Below are 22,668 nucleotides of genomic sequence, written 5' to 3'. Positions count from 1 at the left end.
GCTCTACCACGGAAGTTCATGGCTACAAAAATGATGGCAGTCAACATTCATAGACATCTATGCGTTGGAGATAGCGAATACCAAAAAAATTACTTGATTGGCTGTACGAGCTTTACGCAGGCATACGCTGAGATAAAAACAACCATCTATTTAGACGCAACCATTATCATTTATTGAGGTGATGCCGATACCCAATACAACTAGTCCCAATACCATTGTTTACTATATAGTTTGGCAGCTTAATTCGAGGTTATGTTGCGAATAGAGTGGAAGGCACTCGCAGGCCGTGAAAATAGGCACTCGAATGGAGTGGAATGAAGAACAGTAGGAAGACCAGAGTTGCAATGGATCAATCATTGTATCAATATTAAAGATAAATTTAGAAAAAATAATTAAATACTTGAGTATAACCAAACATTTTCTTTCAATTACTGCAATTGAGGTGTCCTAGATGCTATATATTCCAAAATTATAACATTTTATGTCTGTTTACAAATTTAACTTCAATTTTCCTAAGATTTCCGTAATATGGCCATTAGTGATGTTTGTGTGTGTGTGCAAATTTTGAGCGATCAGCTGTTAGTTGCGCTACTTGGTAAAGTTTACAATGCCCAATACTGAGGTCTGTCTCAATGGTGACGAAATTTTTTTTCAAACTTCGTAATATATGAAGAGGCAGAAGACGCTGGCTTGCATTGTACATATATACTTCAAAACGGATTTGGAAATTTTACTTCGACAAATCACTTGAAATGCTACAAATACATGACTGAGACCATGATACATTACAGCTGAATCTGACCTTCCTGCCTTGAGTAGAAGCTGCAGAGCAGAGCAAGAATAATGCTTATAATGTTGTAAATGTGTTAGGCGAAGAACGAGTGCTAGCGATATATCGGACTGTTCCTACGGTAAGCCAGGTCCTTGGTCTGTTAAGTGTGACTTCGTAATATTGAACCCATCAATAATATATGACAAAAATCCTTTAATATCTTTTACACTTACACACATACATATGTATGTATTTATATTTATTTCTATATGTACAAACATACATATATAAGTACAATAGATAATCAAAGCTTAATATAACATTTCTTTAAATATACGAAGAACAGAGTGATGATTTTACTATTTAACATTTATATAAGATGGTCTACATAAATCGCTCTCTATTCAGGTAATGATTCTTTGGCATTTCATTCATCTCCTCCGTTGCCTGCTCCTGAATACATTCTACAATAGGTCGACCAGTTTCCATGGCAGTTGTTAAGCCCTGACGTACAGCCACTGAGCTAATGGTGCGCAAATCTGATGCCAAATCCAAAGCAGCGAATACTCGGATCATTGCGGTGGTGAAATCGTTTCCATAATCACCAAATTCGCCGCTCTGATAGTCATTGGGCAGTAGATAATGATATTGGGGCCAATAGCTTTTTGTTACAAAGAAAACACTATTCGAATCGGAGGGCTTAAAATGTTTGTCCAAACCCCAAATAAAATGCGCCGAATTGATGAGCCAACAAACATTCAAAACGATTAGGTAACGCAGGGAAAATGTCACAAATGTGGCAGCGGCAATCGAATCGCCCCAATACTCTAACGGTGCATTAACTGGCAATAAGACGTGTAAGAAAAAGTATAAAACCCAATAGTACCTAAGAAAGCGAAAGTTAGAAACTTTGACATTCGAAATGGGATCGGCGTCTGCACATGAAGGATTTTCCAACACTTACTTTTTTTGAAACATTACGATTTTATCTTGTTCAATGTCTGACATATCCACTTCGTTGAAGAGTTTTTCTTGTTCCGGCGTGTAACCCATTATTTGTGCGTGCACTTGAGCTGACATGAAATTACGTCCGCTGTAAAACGGATCTTCTTCCTTGCGGAATTTCTGATGATGTAGACGATGTGCTTGAACCCAACCGTAGATAGGGCCCTGGGTTCCATGTGAAATTATTTAAAAATTATTAAATTGCAAAACTAAATTTATAGGTGTGTTTTTTTTTATATGCACCCGAATTCCAACATTCGCTAACGCTAAAACTCCATCGCTAAAAATATCTAAAGCAGCAACAGGGTTTTGTTGTTTATCAGTAAATTATTTTGTTGACTTGGGAGTCACGATGGATATTAAACTTAGTTTCAACCTTCATATTATGGCTACTGTCAACAAGGCTAGTAGAGGTGTTCTATCATTTGTGAAACGATCGTCTGAAGAATTTAGTGACCCTTATCTAACTAAAGGCCTTTTTTCCACATTAGTTAGACCTATACTAGAATACGGATCGATAGTCTGGAATCCACGATATCAAGTTCATGCAGATATACTACACCTTTTCCAGTTTAACTTCAGAAAATTACAATTCAAGTTCAGAATTTCCAATTTAAATTCAGAAATTTACAATTCAAATTCAGAAAATTACAATTCAAGTTCAGAAATTCCAATTTAAATTCAGAAATATCCAATTCAAGTTCAGCAAATTACAATTTAAATTCAGAAAATTGCAACTCGAGTTCAGAAAATTTGTCCGGTATTTTTTTTTTCATCCAATGGAAATAAATGTATGTAAGATGGTATCTATGTGTTAAGGAAGCATTGGATATCTTAACTCGTTTAAATCAATTTTGCGAGATAGCGAAGAAAAAACTCTCGCTCATAAGAAGCAGTTGCAATGCCATCCAGCTATATTCTTAGCGTCACAACCATTGATCTGCACTGAGTATGACAGCAGTGATGACGAAGATATGACCACTTAAACAGTCAACGTGGCGTCCACACTCCCGGATGTAACGTATAGGTACTGTCTGCATAGATCTTGGCGCCATATGTCAAAATATCTCAATTTATCCGCCATCATCATCATTCATCATGAATTGTCACTTAATCGCGATTTTGGCGGTTTCGTAACAAATCATGCCAGCTTTCCCTGTTTCGCGGTAACTTACGGCGATTGGGAGCATCATGAGATGTCAAGTCTTCCTCCATCTTCGCAACTCTGTGGAGGTCTCTCCCTTCCACTGCTTCCAAACTGCTGTTTCGACTGAAGTACTTTCTTGGCCGTAGCGTCATCATGCACTTGTTGGAAAGAATTATCCTCCATTTGATTTCAAGTTTCGGGATGTACACACCTTGAAGAAAACTTGGGGTACACTTTACCCAAGCCACCATTTTGGCACCATGGTCAACGAAGCATCAACACTTCCGCAAGTAACATATAAGAATAAAATTAATTATTTAAAATAACTTTTGAAAATTAACACCCTACTTATAAATTTGTGAATTCGAACTGTAATTTTCTGAACTTGAAATGTAATTTTCTGAACTTGAATTGTAATTTTCTGCACTTGAATCGTAATTTTCTGAACATGAATTGTAGTTTTCTGAACTTGAATTGTAATTTTCTGAACTTGAATTGTAATTTTCTGAACTTGAATTGTAGTTTTCTGAATTTAAATTGGAATTTCTGCACTAGAAATCTGAACTTGAATTGTAAATTTCTGAACTTGAATTGTAAATTTTTGAATTTAAATTGGAAATTCTGAACTTGAATTGCAATTTTCTGAACTTGAATTGTAAATTTCTGAACTTAAACTGGAAAAGGTGTAGAGTCATTACAGAAGCAATTTTTACTTTTTTCTTTAAGAAATTTTCATTGGGACTCTGCGTATAATCTTCCACCTTATACTAGTCGGCTAAAGCTTATCAATCTCCCAACTCTCGCATGTCGTAGAGAAATGCTAGGCGTATTATTCATGGCTAAACTACTGAATGGACTGATTGCTAGCCCCTTTCTTTTGATCGAAGTAAACTTCAATGTCCCATCACGAGCGTCCAAGACATTACAAACCTCTTCTTTTGGGGCAGTGCAGAACTAATTTCAAATTAAATGAAACTTTTCGGTATTTGTGTCATGATTTTAACTCCCATTCGAACTCATTTGATATACATAACTGTTTCACATTTTACTATAAAGAAAACTATCCTATCTTAACTCGTAACAAAATAAAAAAATTAAAATAAAATCTTTATATAAATTGTTCACTTAGTTAACAATGTGTTGTGTATATGTATGAATTATCTTCAACTGCTATGTATAATAATACTCAGCTGATGATTTTTATTCTGTAGCTGAGCAGTTTTAGATCTCCGACGCTTAACAAACCTCCACCTATCAACAACTCAGCAAAAACAAAAACCGTGTGTGTGCGTCATGGGGATGTGCACCTCGTGGCGGTGTCGGTGTCGGTTGGGTGGGCTTTGGTGGGTATTTATCCGTGTTGGGTTTATTATTAAAGTGCGCAGAAAGGTATGCGACATTCACAAAGAATCACAGCCAAAGGGCCAGTTTTGCAGTAGTCGGTTAAGCTTAGCTTATACTAAGTTTGCTTAAACTCTAGTCAAATTTAAACTCCAGTTAAACTACTGAGCTTTTTGCAGGCACAGTTTAAGGCCGCCTTTAGGATATGCTTTTTGTGCGGCGACATTGGTTTTTTTATTATCTAGATAATTTGTAGATCAGGCAATAGCTGTATTTTGTTTACGCAACAAACATGGAAAAAAGGTTCTCCAACGAAATATATATCTAGTTCCGGAAGTGATATCCAACAATATTATTTAATTATTCTTAAACCAGATAGTTCTCGAGTTGATATTCAACTTCATTCTCCAATTACTATCCAACCTTTGAGAAATTTTGTAAAATTAAAAGTTTTCGTCATTATATTAATTGGAATCTATCCTAATTTCGAGAGATTTTGAGAAATATACAGTTCTCAAATGAATATTCAAAACATTTCTACAGTTGATATCCCACATTGCATATCGAGTTGAGGTGGAGTTGAAAAAAATCTCCAAGGTGGTGCCACCAAAATCAACAGCTATTTATTGTGAGAAATAAACACCTGGTTGATAGCAGTAATGAAGCGTAATTAATCAAAAATAAATTATATAGGTGGCCACCATGGTGTCATGGTAGCGTGCTCCGTCTACGACACCGAATATCCTGGGTCCACGACGCGGGCAAAGCAACGTCAAAGTTCTAGAAACAAGGTTTTTCAATTAGTAGGAAATTTTTCTAAGCGGGGTCGTCCCTCGGCAGTGTTTGGCAAGCACTCCGAGTGTATTTTTGCCATCGAAAGTTCTCAGTGAAAACTCATCTGCCTTGCAGATGTTGTTCGGAGTCGGAATAAAACAAGTAGGTCCCGTCCCGCCATTTTGTAGGAAAAATTAAAAGGAGCACGACGAAAATTGGAAGAGAAGATCGACTTAAAATCTCTTCGGAGGTTATCAGGCCTTACATTTTTTTATTTTTTAAATTATATATATTTCATTTTAGTTTCGTAAAAACACTGTAATATGGAATCTTACATTTGAGTCCAGTTAGAGAACCACATGTTGGGAATTAAAATTCCCTCTTTTGCTGAGTACGCTATGATTCTCGAGTTGAGCCCCTGTTTCGAAACAACAGATTTTAGAAGTATGCCTAGTTATCAACATGAGCTCTAATGGTACTCAAGCCCAAATGCTTGTTGGGTATATTCGAATCCATTTCGAACGAACGCAAATCACCGCACTTCTTTATGACAATATGCTAAATGTTGCATACTTTTCTGTGAATTTGTTACTGTTTTAGATATTTTTTCCGATGGACTTTTAGAAATATCTTGACTAACTTAAGCTATTTTTTCAAGTAATATTAAATACGTTATACAAATTCGAGAAAGCGGTTAGCAGACTTTGGCTGTTTGGTAATTTTTTCTCATGAATGCTTTGAAAAACTGTATATTTGTGGAAAACTAATTTTGTTCTTTATATTCGCATAGGAACGTATTGGCCAGCACACGAGGGATGCCACCATTCAGGGCCTTGGTATAGCTCAACAGGCTGCCAATGTTGCAGCCACCGCCAGGGGTTAGAACTGATTTCCTGATATAAAAAAATCATCAGCCTTTCAAGATAGTTCCTATTTCATTATTTATTTTACCATCACTTTATTATAAAATAATTGATATAAATAAGAGTTTAGAAAATAAAAAAGTTTATCAAAACTACTTGGCTTTTTTGAAAGAATTTTCTCCTTTTTAGGTTTGAAAACTGAGGAGAGAAAACTCTGAGCAAGGACTCATCAAATGTAGATGTTTCGCATTGATTCTTTGCCCTTGCCAATACGTTGATTTTAATTAGAGCTTACGATTACTTCTCGAACACAAGCGGGATTTTCGAGACCCAAGAAATCGAGAACTCGACTTCTCGAGAGATGTTCGTGTCTCGAAGTACTCGTAAATCTCGCGAACTTCTCGACATAAACTTAATTGCTGTATGGAATTTATACACTTGGTTTTTCTACTTGTGACTTTTTTGTTGATTATATTGCTTTCCGATGACATTTAACTCAAAACATATTTATTATACATATAACCGTGACGGAACGATACAAGGTGGCAGCATGGTGACATACCTACAAACATAAATAAAAATTCAATGTATTTTGTTTTTGTAAATTCGATGGAGAAATGTCAAAATCGTACTGCGCCGAAAGTTGATGTATCAAATCAAATAAACAAAGGGTATGATCAGCTGTCCCATGCTGCCACCTTGTATCGTTCCGCCATGCATATAACATATAATTTTGTTCACAATATTTTATTTTTTTTTTTTTAACGAGACATCGAGAACACGGCTTCTCGCGAGATTCTCGAATCTCGAAATACTCGTAATGCTCGCGAGCTTCTCGACTTTCAATTCACTCGCTGCATTGGCACTATTCTCTATATTTCGGTGTTTTTTACTTGTAGTTTTGAGGACATTTTCGCTTGTGCTCCAGAAGAAATCGTAAGGTCTATATAAATCAGCCAATGAATCGATTAAATTGAATGTGGAAAAGTTCGCGAGCCTTACGTGTAATACAAGATTCAAGAATCTCGAGAGAAGGCGAGACTCGGGAGAAATCTCTTCTCGAGAAATCGAAAGCTCTACTTTAAATGCAATATTAGCCGTGTTTTTTAACACGCGTATAGTCGTTTACGCTTAAACTTGATATGGACTGCTAATCGACAAACTTTAAATACACCTCTGAAATTGCTGCGCATAAATTTTGTCCTACTAAATTTCAATACGCATTATACTCAGATGTAACTGAAATATGTGTCTTTGTTTCACCCTGTACCCTAATTCTATGTATTCTATCTGTGTCCACAATTCATCGCAACTGATTCAGCTATATGTTATACCCTATGGCCATCAGAGCGTTGCGTCTCCGCTTTTCGGTACACCCTGTTGCTGTAGCTAGTTGTTTAACCACAGCCGCTAGATGGGTCTCCTAAGCATTATCTAAGCGAAGATAGGCGTTTTTTAACAGGCGCAAACGAAACGTATACGCGCGTGTTAAAAAACACGGCTATTGTTCATATTCCTAGGGTTTATTTTTTTTCGGTCCCTTGAACACTCGAGTTATTATTTTATTCATGTTCCATGGTGAAACGCAAGACGTACCGAATAAGACGTACCGAATTTACATCATTTGGGCGTGTGATGTATGGATGGTGAATTGCATGCTGTATTTTGTAGCGACTGGCTGGGCTGCTATAAAAACTTGTGGCGAAAATTTAGACAAATTTAGCAAATGTACAAACTAATTTGGCGCACCTCTGCACTTGCAACACTTGTTAGAGGCCGGAGGTGTTGCAGGTTTGTGTCTCAGTTTTAACTTTTTTTTTTTTATGCAAAAAAACCGAAGTTTTTTTGCCAATGTCAAAAAGTTTTCTATAAAGTGCGTTTCGGTTGCGGACGCGAGTTTCATCAAAATTTAATTCGATTTAATTATTTATAATGTCGCGACGTAACGTATAGTTAGTGGGTGTGTAAACACCGAGAAGGTTTTGCCGGCCTTCCGTTGGCCGGTAAAACCTTCTCAAGACGTAAAGTGGAGGGCGGCTTTGGGCATTGCCGATGACGTCCATATTCCTAAATGATTATATGTCTGCAGAGGGCACTTCATGGGACGCGACATACATAAGGGCAACCGCCCGATGGAGGATACTGTGCCATTAATGTTATCTGGTAAGAGAAAAAAAATAAAGCTTCTTTAATTAATTGAAGACTGAAGTGTAAAAGTGTGAAACAGTATATGTGCGTGTGATGTGTGCGTTTTCGATACCCAAAAGAAATGTCTGTAAATGTTTTTCGAAATAACTTTGGTAATTCTTTACTTTAGCTCACAACCGCTAAAACTCGTCCAAAAATAATTTTTTCGCCTTCGGATTATTAATTACTGATGTCAAGACGCGTCGTTTGACACCTCTCTTGGTAGCGTGTTAGCAGTCAACCCCTCAACTTTACTTTTACTTAGAGTAGAAAATAAAGTATACCATTATCGATATAGTTGCTGCGGTTGCTGCCCCGATCCCCGAGGTCGCTGATGTGGAGACGATGTCGTATGCAGCCACTTTTTCTGCGCCCGTCCAATTGCGAAGCCACGAAAACGGGCCAGAAAATGCTGCATAGGGTCCTGCCCAAAAGACGAAAGCTACGTGCTTTATTCGTTTCCTAGCGACGAGGCTGTTTTTTATTCGTGGGCGACGGCATGTTGCTTAAATGTCCCTTTTGAAAGTAGAAAAAAGTTGAGCATTTGCGAACGTCAATTTGATAGCAAATATCTTTCAAAGGCTAGAGTCCTGAAAGGGTGCTTTTCCCAAATATCATTTGGAAGCAAATGATTTTATTACCTGTTCTGGCATTTCGGTGAATTACGATAATTCAAGCGGAATGCCTGAAGGCACATTTGTATTGCAGGATGAAAGACCGGACATTACCCTTCAAGAGTTTGAAAAATTTTCTGAGCTCTGGGCCAAGCGCGGGCACGGGCATTCGTCTGAGTTGGTAAGCGGTGACGTAGACATTTTTCAACATCCTGAACTTATGGCAAAATTTTTTCAGATGCATCTGAAAAAAGACGAATAAAGTTACAAACGCATTTCAGATTTAGAAAAAGATGTTCAGGATTTGAAAAGGCAATTATTCCTTCGGAAAACGCTAGTGCCGACGCTATTACATTCGCAATAATGATAGTCGACACTACCTTTCCATATCCAAATCCAGAAAGTAAGACCTTGGCACAAAATATTAATTATATGCCCACAAAGGCCTACAATTTCCTCTGCGACGACTTAAATTTTGCATTGCCTGACAAAAAAACTCTTTTGTCCTGGCGACAAATAAAATATGTAGTACCAGGCATTGATACTAACATTATTTCCAATTTGAAGAATGTTGTACGCGGGATGTCTGCAGAAGGAAAATGGTTTGAAATACATTTTGACGAAACTCCGATCAAAAGGGATCTCGTATACAACAGAACAAAAGACAGAGATCTAATTGATGGCTTTGTTGACCTTGGCAAAAATAGAAGAAAGCAGAAAGTTGCAGATAAGAGCTGCTTCTTCATGGTCAAAGGCATAACTTCTCATTGGAAGTTTGTTTTATCTTATATTATTACTAAAAATGGTCTAAAGGTAGAAGAGTTGCAAGAAATTTTATTTGAAAACATTCAAGCAGTTGAAGATGTAGATCTATCTCTTAAAGCAGTAATTTGTGACCAGGCAAACACGAATGTTTCAGTGTACGAAAGTCTGAATGTCACAAAGGATCATCCATTTATTCTAGTAAAAGGAAAAAAAAAATCATTGCATGTATGATTATTGTCATCTAATAAAATCTGTACGAAATAATTTACACAAGTATAATATCGTTACTGGAAACGGATTGGCCAGTTTCAACGTCATTCAGAAGCTATATGAGCTAGACAAAAAAAAAAAAACAATTTTAAAATATGCCCAAAGCTAACTTCTAGTCATATAGATCCGAATAGTTTTGAAAAGATGAGTGTGTCTGTGGCGACACAAGTCCTTAGTAATTCCGTTGCAGCTGGCATTGACATGGCACGGAAACAAGGCTTTTTTCCGGATGATTCGTTCGTTTTGAATCATGCCCTACCAACTCAGATTTTCGTACAACCAATGAAAGACATTTTTGATGAGCTTAATTGCAAGAAAATTTCAGATGTTAACCCTTTTAAATGGCCTATGAATAGGAAAAACAATTTTAAAGTACAAATATTGATGGAGCACGTCAAATATCTTGAGAAAATTGTAAATCCCAATAGTTATGTGGTATGCTTCGAGGGATTAATTTCAACCATTAAAGCTGTGATAAGTTTATCTAGCGATATTTTTAAGGATTACCCGGAGTTTGAATACATATTGTTGGGTAAATTGCGCTTGAACACATTTTTGATAATATTCGAGCTAGTCAAGGCATCACAACCTGTCCATCTGCGCATGATATCCAATATATAGTTGCTCGTTTGGTTACAAATAGCATTTTGAGATATAGATTCGATAACAAAAACAAAGGTAGTAACTGTGAAGACGATGAAGACTTGGATTTAGAATGGAATACACTTCAAGAAGACGCTGGTGATGAACTATTGCAGCTAAATGCTCAAGTTGTTTTGACCGAGGTCGCTGATGTAGTGGATCAAGCTGATGAGTCAAAAGAACTTGATGAAGACAACCTTCCTGAAGATGAAGAGGAACTTCTTGATCATGAAGAGGAAGAGGCATATCCTCTTCTTAGTATCATACCAGCGTTAGACAATTTTTCCCCACTGACATTTATATTAGAAGACGAGGAAGAAGTTATTCCAGGGGAAATTCAAGTTCAGAGGTACTACACAGGCTATACCGTTGATAATACTTTGTTAAACGAACTCTACTTCGAGAATTGTTCCACAGCTACGGTGTAACCACAATGCGACTTGAACTCTGATTCGGAAGCTCTTATACGGTCAAAAAAAAAAATACAAAGGGAATTATTATTAGTAAATCCAAGCGATGATGTATTCTAAGTATGTCATCGCCAAATTTTCTGGTATAAACAGATATTTAGCCAGAGATCTCAATACCCTTGTTTAAAAGAAAATATGGTTTGCATTTTGACCAGTTTGACCGGAAATGAGTTTCCAAATTGGTTTTGGGAAGCTTGGTCTTGGTTAGAGCACCGAAAGCAACTATTAGACTCTTGAGTTGTTGGTTTGTTATTGAAAAATGCGAGATGGTTGGCTAGAGATGACTTGATTGCTGCTAGAGAGCGCCGTAAAAGCAAAAAATAAAAACGACCCAATGCTCAACCTAGGCAAATTTACAATTTAGCTCATCCATAGCCAAACGTAATTGACAGTAGTAGTTGCTAGGGATAATCGGATAGTAAACAAAATGTATATTTAATTGTTTAATGTAAATGCTGACATAGTTTTTTATTCCTATCATATCATTTTCATAACACACGTATAATTCGTAGATGTAGATTTAAATACATAAATGTATTTCATAGATGTAAATATGTAAATAAATTTCGTAGATGTAGATTTAAATAAATTTAGTCGATTTAGATGTAAATATGTTTCGCAGATGTAGTAAAAAAAATAATTTTTATTTATTTTATTTATGTTAATAAAATCAAATTTTAAAAACATTTATTAATATTTGGAATTATTTTCTTTTTTCAGCTAACACGAGCCTATACGAGTTGGTGTCAGGTGAAAATGATGTATTCTTCATTGATACATTGTGTGAGAGTTCGCTATTAAGTGTTAGGCGAACTCGCAAATCGTGTTTACCTTTAAAAAATCAAAAAAATTTGACACACGAGCCTAGGTTCTCAAAATCGATTATATTAGTGGTTTTGTACACCAGGTGAAAAAATCAGAGAATGTGCACTTTTGCTTCTCTGAGAAATGATTTAATGTTGTTGTTGTAGCGATAAGGTTGCTCTCCGAAGGCTTTGGGAAGTTTATCGATGTGATGGTACTTTGCCGGATACAGATCCGCTACGCTCCGGTACCACAGCACCATTAAGGTGCTAGCCCGACCATCTCGGGAACGATTTATGTGGCCACATTAAACCTTCAGGCCATCCCCTCCTTCCCCAACTACAAGTTCCATAAGGAGCTTAGGGTCACCAGAGCCTCGTCTGTTAGTGAAACAGGATTCGCCCCGGATAGGCGAGGTTGACAATTGGGTTTGGAGAAGCTATATATTGCGCTGGCAACCTGAAGGGTTGCGCTACACAGCCCTTTTAATCTGGTATTTTAGTCGCCTCTTACGACAGGCATACCTACCGCGTGTATATTCTGTCCCCCTAACCCGCTGGGGTTTTAATCTTAATCGATTATATTCTGAGAAAATTCGCCGTTAAGAGTCTGGCGAATTTGAAAAACGTGTCTATTTATACCAATTTTCATTAAACTGACTAAATATTTTTAATTAATTTTTCCTTTTTTTCTCTTCAGTTTTTTATTAATTATTCTTGTTATCCTTTCAGGTTTTTAAATAATTATTATTACATCCCTTTTCTAATTGTCTTGTATCTTATTTTCTCTTTTCGTTTTAGGTTTTTCAATAATTGTTTTCCTTTTTTCGTTTCAGAAATGTTTATATGTAAATAAAATAAAAATATAAATGTATGAAAAAATTTAGTATTGTTAATTATATTGATTAAGTGTGGATTTTTTTTCTGTAATTTGAAATAATAGCCGTGTTTTTTAACACGCGCGTATACGTTTCGTTTGCGCGTGTTAAAAAACGCCTATCTTCGCTTAGATAATGCTTAGGAGACCCATCTAGCGGCTGTGGTAAAACAACTAGCTACAGCAACAGGGTGTACCGAAAAGCGGAGACGCAACGCTCTGATGGCCATAGGGTATAACATATAGCTGAATCAGTTGCGATGAATTGTGGACACACATATAATACATAGAATTAGTGTACAGGGTGAAACAAAGACACATATTTCAGTTACATCTGAGTATAATGCGTATTGAAATTTAGTAGGACAAAATTTATGCGCAGCAATTTCAGAGGTGTATTTATAGTTTGTCTCTTAGCAGTCAATATAAAGTTTAAGCGTAAACGGATATACGCGTGTTAAAAAACACGGCTAATATTTCAATTATACAGTTTTATAGCCCTTTTAATTCTACCCTAACAAAGTGCAAATGTCAAGTTCCTAAAAAATTCCGCCGATTTTTGGTAATTGAAGCAACCATGCTCTGGAGAAATATATCTTAAAAATAACATTTTTTATAAGAATAAAACAGCGTTGCAAGTGTCGAGGTGCGCCAAATTGCTAAATTAGTTTGTACATTTGCTATATTTGTCTCATTTTCGACACCAACTTTTTATAGCAGCTATGACTACGAAATACATTATGCAATTCACCATAGATATCACACCCAAATGATGTTCGGTGCGTCTCGATTCACCATGCCCCAAATGATGTAAATTCGGTACGTATTATTCGGTACGTCTTGCGTTTCACCATGTTTCCCCAAATTATGGTACGTCTTGCGTTTCACCAAAGTTAGCAAATATGTGTCAGCGCAAATTCAAACTTTCGTTCAATGTTCAAGAAGTTATAAACCAAATTAAAATAACATTTTATAATTTTAACAGAGCTGGGTAGCCCTTCTAATTTTCCGCGCTCAAGCCGCTTTCCGTGCCATCTAGTGTATAACGATGGAAGTACAATTATACTGGGGGTATTTGGCATCTATCGTTCGAACCGGTTATGAAATTCAAACCAATTTTGCCCAAAAGGGGCCCCTCTATAGGCCATAGTAAAATTTGATATATGTTTATATGTTGCAGCTTTTGCGGAGTAATAACAGAATTTTGTGTTTTGCCAGAGTAAATTAATCATCATGGATTCCAAACATGTTGCAATCCTTTGTTTGCAATGTTGCAATGTAAAGTAATAAGAAGAGGAGAAAATCTACCGCTTAGCGAATTCAATTCCCACACCAAGTGGGAAGAAGTGTGAGACAAAGGAAAAGAAGTGTGAGTTTTGTGTTTTAATTTTGAAATAATTGCGAAAATAGGTGTTTATATTATATTTAAGTTGCATTAGTTGTATTTGAAAGCTGTGCAACAAGTGTTTTGATAACTTTCCAACGTATGTTTGCGTGACTTATAGCGTTTTCTTTTCTGGGAAAAGTGTTACGCTTTGCGAACGCCGCGCAAGAGTTGTAAATATATTTTGTTCTGTTCTAAAAAGCAGGTGACGTCTTTACGGGGCATTTCATTCTTTCGTGAAAATTGTTGCCTGCTCGCAACGCAAAAGCGTTACACTTTTACCCTGCATAAAATGGCGGCGTGGCAATGCCACTCTGCTAAAGTAGCTGATCGAAAAATTGAAATGAAGGAAAAAATTTAAATGAAGGAAACAATTGCTAATGAATTTTTATTATCATTCACAGCGGGTCTGTGAAAATCAGCTAATACACGGGGTAGCCATTTATGTTCTTTGCATGCACTATAAATGTTCAAAATTTTCTGGGGTAGGAGTACCTAAATCTATTAAGGTTTTACCATTTACTTAGGCAATCGGATTGAGCTTGCTTGGTCTAATTAGAAAATGTCAAAAACTGCAACCAACGGTATATCTGATTAAAGATAAAGAAAGATGCGCCAAATTACAAAAAAAAATGCCAGGTGATAGAAAGAAAGTGCGTGGTATTGGGATGCGGTCGTACAACCGTATCCGACCGAAAAGTGAAGTTCTTCCTTACGCCGAAGGTCATGAAGGAGCAAGGGCTTACCTATTTAACGCTGCACGAGCACCTAAACGTACTGGTGTACGTATGCAGCCTTCACTTCCCAAAGGAATCCTATGGCGATAGGCTTAAAAGGACGCTGTACCCACAATTAATTTGGGTAAGTATATTTAATTGCTGTATTTCTGAAACCCATAGTCTTCAAAATGATCTGGACAATGTAGTCAGTTGGTGCAGAATAAATCACCTGCAACTCAATATTACTAAATGTTTTCATATAACTTTTTCAAAATCCCGTTCATTAATTCCTACATCATATGATATTAATGGATCTAAACTGGCTACGCAGTCTAAAATACGAGATTTAGGAGTAATTTTTGACTCCAAATTTATGTTTCATGATCATATAAATCATGCAATTGCTAAATCATACGCAATGCTTGCCTTTATACGCCGTTGCAGTACTGATTTTACTGATCCATACACTCTAAAACTTCTCTACACCTATGGTTCGCTCCACGTTAGAATACGCTGTGTTTATATGGAGACCATTTTACGATTGCCACATAAAGAGGCTAGAACGGGTACAAAAGACCTTCATAAAATTTGCTCTGCGGAGATTAAACTTTGAAGAGCCTATTCCATCTTATAATGCTAGATGTCTCCTTATTAACCTGAAGACGTCGGATAACAGAAGAATCTTGCTTTCGCTTAGCTTTGTGTTTGACATCATTCAAGGCATAGTAGACGCTCGAATCTTTTACAACGAATTAACTTCTTAGTTCCACAGAGGAACCTAAGAAGAAATGATTTGTTTTTTATTGAATGCGTGAGGACTAACTATGCATATTATGCTCCTCTCATCAGAACCTTACGAGAGTTTAAGTTGTTCTCAAATTCTTTGAATAATATATTTCTCAATTGGAAAATCTAAATTCAAATTACAATTAAATGAATTTTTAACTTAAACAATTATTTTGTAAATATATTTAACTCGTTATGTAGTCTGTAAGAAACATTGTATTTCAAAGATTACTATATTTAAATAAATAAATAAAGTATATGCAGATAGTCCAAATTTAGGGCAGAACAACGTCTGCCGGGTCTGCTAGTTCTCTATATTATGTAAATTTTCTAACACCTTCTACTTATATACATATAAGACATTTTTGATAATCTAGTCTGTAAGATTATTGTAAATCATAGACTGAATAAAGAAAATATGAAATATGCCTATAAATAAAAGTGATGTATGTATGTACATGTGTTAAGTGAAGTGATTGCATAGTTGGGCACATTGCAATGCCAAACTTGGCCAAAAGGCAGAAAAGTGCTTAAAGGTAATGTTTATTTTTCGCTTGCTTTATCTCTTAGCTGAAGTTTACTGACTTTTTGCTAAGGACGGACGGCATTACAAAAATTTTGATGAACAACACAGGGCGTACTCTTTAGACAAAGCAGTGCTTCACAACATAGGGTCGCTCAACTTCTGGTAATATTTTTGGTTTAGAATAAGAAGTTATTTTAATTTTGTGTTATTTCTGTGTCCACAAATAATATTAGCTGAAGTCGATTTTTGAAAATTTCTGTGGCCAACCAGCGATAATAGCCAGGGTCCACTTTTATCGAAAGTGTGGTAAGCATTGTGTTCTTGAGTTTATTTTCACACAAATTTGCATGGATGTTGCTAAAAAAATAAGATTTTCTACACCAAAAACTTAACAGCCAAATTTTGTTTTTGGGTTGCACGAATTTGAACTAAAAACCTAACTTAGCTCAGACGAACGATTCGCCTCCAACCAATTTCGTCTAGCAATGGTATTCCCAATCGTTTTCGCTCGGCCTTTGGGTTTTTTACTTTTTGTCCAATAGGAAGGCGAAATCAAATGTCAAATGATATGTCGCCATCTCTTAACTTAGTGCAAATACACTAGCGATTCGTCTTTGAGGCGAAACGAACGTTCGTTTCATAATAAAGAATGAAGCCCTAAATTGTTGTTGATAAAAACCGTTTATGGTATTTACATATATTTTTATTAGGTTTTATAAAAGTAACCAAAAATTTTAAGTTTACACAAAATCCCTAATATCCGATATTGATTTTAACTTTAAAACCGCTCTACTGAAAATTTCAAAAAACTGACTTTGGTTGTTATTAAATACATTGTATGTATTGTAGCTATAGAAATAACTTAATGATGAATGAATGAAAATGATGTAAGTGTATGAAATTTACCTGCCCAGCTAAGGTTTGGCACAACATCAAAAATATTCGTAGTGATGTACTGGCCTTGTAGGTTTGATGCGCCCATAACCGATGTGCTCCAGCCGTTGCACCCAAAATGCCCAGAAATGCCAAAATGAAGGCTAAAATAACGAAATTTAACTAAATACATATGTATGTAGGTAAAAGTGGTAGTGTCACATCAGTCGAACACATGTAGGCTATTCGCGCACTAGATCTAGAGAGAGACCAACTTAAAAATGCATTAAAGCAATGGAACTCTTCTTTCGCATGATTGAAATTTGATGGTCAGAAATTTAAATAAAAATACGAAACCATTAATTCGTTTAAGAAAATTTTAAAACTTTTTAGGGTAAATCTCAAGCATTTTGCATTTGTGGAATTGCGCAGCAAGAGAAATATGAAAAGTGCACCTGTATCGTGTTTTACGATCCGATATAGGAGAACATTTGCTAATCACAACAACGCGTCTTCCTTTTGAAAGGTTCAAAGTTATAGCTTAAATGAAAAATATTTTCGATCTGTGATCGTAAACTGGCCCTGTTTTGGGTTTAAATTTTTGAACTTAGAAAAGCTTGCGAATTGTTATTTCATTTTTTGGTAGGTACAAGGTGCAATTTTTGTAAATCACAAATTCCCACGCATTCTTCTTAAAAATAAAGTAAATTATCTGAAAATGATTCGAGAACAGAAATCTTTATATTAAACCTAGTTTACTAAAATCCGAGCTCAAAAGGGATAAAACACGATGAAGAAAATATTAGTCTTAAAACCTTTGGCAGTATCTACTTTACCGTAACTTTAAAAAAGGGAAGAGGAGGGATGACTTACAAGAAAATCGACTCTGGACAGCATCCGGAATCTTAATACGCAAGCTTTTATAGAAGCATGGCGGGTAAAACTTCCGACTCTGATTTGTTTGACAATTTATTTAGTAACAAAATATTCCGCGCACCTATATATAATATTGTTGTGTCTGTTTATTCAATTTCTATTTGTATCTTCTATTTAAGTATTTAGTACGGTCATCGACTCATCGACCTTTGTCAAATGAAATTGAACTTACTGAATAACATTGTGAGGAATGAGGTTCTCGTCAACATTATGAAAATTCCATAGAGTCCAAGTATATTCAAATGAATGTAAAATAGAACGGACGGCCAACTCGCCTCGCGTTTTATTACTTGTGAGCTCTCTGTCGCCGAATCTGCTGACATCACTCTTGTTTGTGACTGCTGTTGCTGTTTCTGTAGTTCGCCATTGCTATGAACGTCCATTATTGAAGGACTCTAAAGTAAGACACTTTGCTGAGTAAAAATTAAATTATATTCCTCCACCATATTATAATGCAATTATATATATAATTTTTCAGAGCAATCTGAAATCAACCAACGATTTGCAGGCAAAATCTATCTTCATTCAAAGAAGCAAGAAAAACCTCAAAATATGCTCTTAGAAAGAATCGCGCATGGACACTGAAATGATCTGTTGATATATGAAATTAAGTGGCGATAAATTCAGAGCCCTTATTACGTTTTACGACCCGTAATCGAGACTCTTTTTTTTTAAATCACGATATCTCTGAAATGGTAGAGCGGATTAATGACATATGTGAACTAGCAACAAATAGTAGTCAATAGATCTAGAACTTATTGTAATTTTTAGAAATAGTTTGATATTTGCGTTGAGTTGAAATGGTTTTCAGTCACTGATCGTAAAACGTAATACGGGTTCAGTTCCCAAGCATTGTTTTGCGTCGAAGTAGTCCTGGTTAGGACTGATCTCGACTTATGACAAGTTCTCTGGAGATTCGAAGAAGCCAAATCCTAGTAACTAATGTTTGGTTTGCGCCATTCCACATAAAGTAAGTGAATGATTCCACCCCGTCATCTTCCATGCAGCTGACAAGAATGGGATGTTCAGTATGTTGAAGACCATTTTACGTAGAGATTCCAAGTTTATCCACTTTTTGCTATCCCAGCGTCAATGCAGTTGGCCAAATTGAAAGTTATGTCTTTAAATCACTTGTACTTTCTCTCATGCTTACATGACAAACACTTTATTAATGGCAGGAAAATATACAGAATGTTATCAGTCGAATTACTGCTCTTCATTAAATTCAAATTTTTAATTAAAAAACTTTGTGGACTTTAGCAGGTATTTCTAGGGTTAAAATTTGTGTAAATGTTGTTTTCAAAAAAATTGGAAATTACCTTTTTTAGTGTTAAATCAGATTTAAAAAAATACTTAAAAAATTTTTACTTTTATTTTGAGCCAAGGAACCAAAAATGCTGTTTGACCGATGTTCACGCTGGCACAAACCCAAGTAAAACGAAGTCTTTAATTCAAAACGACAAGATCGTTTACCAATTGCTTTGTTTTCACACCTATATACTTCAACTTACACATTAGGCCGAAGCGGTAAACCGGGAAACGTTTCGTGTAAGTTTTTGTGTTTGCATAGCAATGAAATGTTATATGTACATTTGTATATACAGCGACGAGCAATACTGCAACATGTTACATTTCTTTTAACCCAAATAAAGCTGCAGACATTGGTGCTTTATCGGTAACCTTATAACAGCTGATTCGACCAACCTTATGGGAATCAATGCAATCGATTATTGGTGCCGCTAAGGTCGTAACCGTATCGTAGCCAACCAATTGGTTTTTGGTTTACCGTCGTAACGATAAACAGCGGATTACGTTAGGGATACGACTACAGCGATACGACATACGTCACCAAAGACTCCTGCTTAAAGCTGGAGACATTGGTGCTTTATCGGTAACCGTATCGGTAACATTTTAACAGCTGATTAGACCAACCTTATGAGAATCAATGCAATCGATTATTGGTGCCGCTAAGGTCGTAACCGTATCTTAGCCAACCAATTGGGTTTTGGTTTACCGTCGTAACAATAAACAGCTGATTACGTTAGGGATACGGATACAACGATACGACATACGGCACCAATGACTCCGGCTTAACCCTAATGTACTATATATAGGACGGCCAGTTCATGTGAAATCACGCAGGCACGCGGGTTCTCAGAAATTACGGGAACGCATTGTTATGCGCAGCAGAGATTGCACAACTGCGGCAATAGTTGTCATTTGCGCTTTTGCTATACAAGTGTGAGGTATTTTATTTTAAAATTTGTGAAATTTGGATAATGCAAAATTGTAAGATACGCTTTAAAGGTAAATTAATTTAAGCGTGCTAATGTTGAAATTTTTTTACGTTATAATAGCCAAGCATAGCAAAATAAGTGTGTTATCGAATACATTCAATAAAATAAACTATTTTTAAACTTTTATGGTGAATTTTAAAGAACAAATGTTAGTGTACTATATGTAGGACATTAGGAAGATATACGTCTACGTGTGTTATTTTATTACAGAGGTCTTTGGCATCAAGATGCCCTTGTCTTATTGGAAGATGATGACGAAAATGCTGCTGAAGTCGACGAAGTAATTCTGTTTCCTCCAGTTAATGCAAATGGCAATTTACGGATGAAGATTCTGGTCCGGAAGACGCTTTTGATGTAAATAATTTCCCATCATCCCAATTACAAGCCCCTGCCGAAATAAGATATAAGGTACAACAACTTGAAATTTCATCAGATGAATCTGATGAAAATTTACCCTCAAGCGAACTTCAAAGAAAGACTAAGCAAAAACCGAAGCAAGTGAAAAATAAAAAGCAGTTCCACTCGGTGAAGCAAGATTTGACTTTGACCGGAACTAGCTTCGCAAGTCTTGAATGCCATTCAGATATCGAAAGTGTTATGGATGTATTCCGTAAATTTTTCGACGATGAAGTAGTGGAACTTCTTCGAACAGAAGCAATAAATACGCACAAAAAAAGAATCGCGTCGGAAGCAGCGAAAAAAGCGACATCAGTGCTTTTTTTGGAGTAATGATTCTCAACGCATATGTGCAAGCACCAAGACGCAAGGTCTATTGGGAAAGGGCAAAAGATACCAACAATTCCCTGGTTTCAGAACCTTTATCCAGAGACAAGAGGTGTAATCGCTACAACGCTACTGACAACGTAACGAAAGCAACCAACGTATCGAAAGGGCCGACCAAGTTGCTCGAAGAAAGTCAGAATTAATTACGATAGAATGGATCATCTTGTAGCACCACAGGAAAAACAAACCCGCTGTGGATTTTGTCATCAGAGAACAACTACCAGATGTTTGAAATGTGATGTTGGGGTACATACCAAGTGTTTTGTTGATTTTCATACTAATAAATAATACGTTAGTCTGAACAGCATATTTCCCTGATGTATATATAGGATATCTCCAAAAACACAAAAATCATTTATTGCTTTTTGCATAAAGCATTAAAATACGTTTTTATATCTATTTTAAGAAGTTTGAAATAAAAAAGTAAAAAAATTTCCACTGCATAACTTTTACATCTCCCAAAAAAGTTTGGAACCACTATAACAACACTAAATATTCTGCTGAGAGCTTCTGTCGTATAATTCACTAGCTTTAGTTTTTTAACAAAGGTTATTATCAAAAGTAGGTATGCTTATTGATCGATTTTGCCCACTTTTATTAAAAATATTCCTCTTTATAAAGGAAATAGTGCATCGAGTTTTTGATGATAGGCCGATTTTTCTTCCCGTTATGGCTCCCGGAACGTGGAAGAATGGTTGCTCGAAAAAGGAGTTGCGCCACTCCCATTTTCAAAAGTTATTTTTATTCATTTTTTTGTTTTTATAAATTCTCTTTAAAAATAAAAGAGCATTGATAACTAACCATTGCTGGGTGAGCAACACTTTCTACTACTTAAATCCCTTATTACCTTTTCAGGCTGCGGGCATTTCCGTTATTATTCCGCCACTTGTACTATACGCGGATTGTCAGTAAAAAAGCGTTATAACTTTCTATAATCATTGAAATGAACTTGTAGAAGATAGTCTTGTTCGTTATTGTATCTATGGCGGCGGCGCATTTGTGTTAGAATGTTAAAAAAATCAGACTACCCTAGTGGTGTCTCATTACTTGTGGCTTTCCCCTTCCACTCGCCTCAGAATTTCCAATTAAAAAATAATGCAAATGAATTTCATTCAGTTTTAAATTAAGTTTAGTAAATGAAATTAAGTAAGTACATAAACAACTTTATTTTTAGACTGACTCTAAGTAGATTTTGGATAGAATGTACCTACATTAATGTGAACACAATTTTGTTAAATGATTGGCATACCACTATTCAGGCACGACGATAGGGTGGGGGGGAGGATGATTCCCCCGGCCCGGAGTTTCTGAGGGGGCCCGCGATTTATAGGTACTAAGACAACAAGTCTTTAGTTGTACCATGTGCAATTTTTAAGCCGAATTTCAAAAGCAACGAATATCTGCATTTCGTATTAATAAAGCTAACGGTAATTTTTCAAGTGAAATAATAAAACTCGGAAAAACAACTGTGTTATTTTGTGAGTGGAAAATTGAAATTTCGTTGCGCATTTCTTATTTTGTTTAAAAACTTGAAAAGTTTAATTAATGTTGCGAATTTGTTTGAAATTAAGAAATAAAGTGTAAACAATGCACAGTATTGCATTTCATATGGTATTCACTGAAATTAGTAATGAATTGGTGCCACAGCAACATCAACAGAGGAGCATAAGAAAAAGAAGACGGCGTGATAACCAGGGATGGGCGTTATCAACAAATTTGAATAACGATTGACGAAAAAATAAAAAATTAGTCATCATTTTAAATTTTTTGATTGATTAATAAAAAGTTATTCGTTATTCAAAATATCGTGATTGATGATAATCGGTCATTCTTA

At 35.9% G+C, this 22,668-nt stretch overlaps 1 protein-coding gene across 1 annotated transcript; it reads right to left on the bottom strand.

Moving 5' to 3' along the window:
- Nucleotides 1-984: 984 nt before the first annotated feature.
- Nucleotides 985-19,197, bottom strand: LOC137238535 (acyl-CoA Delta-9 desaturase). Its single transcript, XM_067763649.1, has 5 exons — nt 19,074-19,197; nt 17,927-18,149; nt 16,852-16,982; nt 1,737-1,942; nt 985-1,658 (listed from the first exon to the last, which is right to left on the bottom strand). Exons 2-5 carry the CDS (start codon nt 18,135-18,137, stop codon nt 1,157-1,159), a joined length of 1,050 nt encoding a protein of 349 aa, XP_067619750.1. The 5' UTR covers nt 18,138-18,149; nt 19,074-19,197; the 3' UTR covers nt 985-1,156.
- Nucleotides 19,198-22,668: the final 3,471 nt, after the last annotated feature.

This window comes from Eurosta solidaginis, chromosome 1 (genome assembly GCF_040869045.1).
Source record: "Eurosta solidaginis isolate ZX-2024a chromosome 1, ASM4086904v1, whole genome shotgun sequence".
NCBI classification, from domain to species: Eukaryota; Metazoa; Arthropoda; class Insecta; order Diptera; family Tephritidae; genus Eurosta; species Eurosta solidaginis.
Note: the sequence above shows the minus strand (reverse complement) of the source record. Positions and strands in the feature narration are given on the sequence as shown.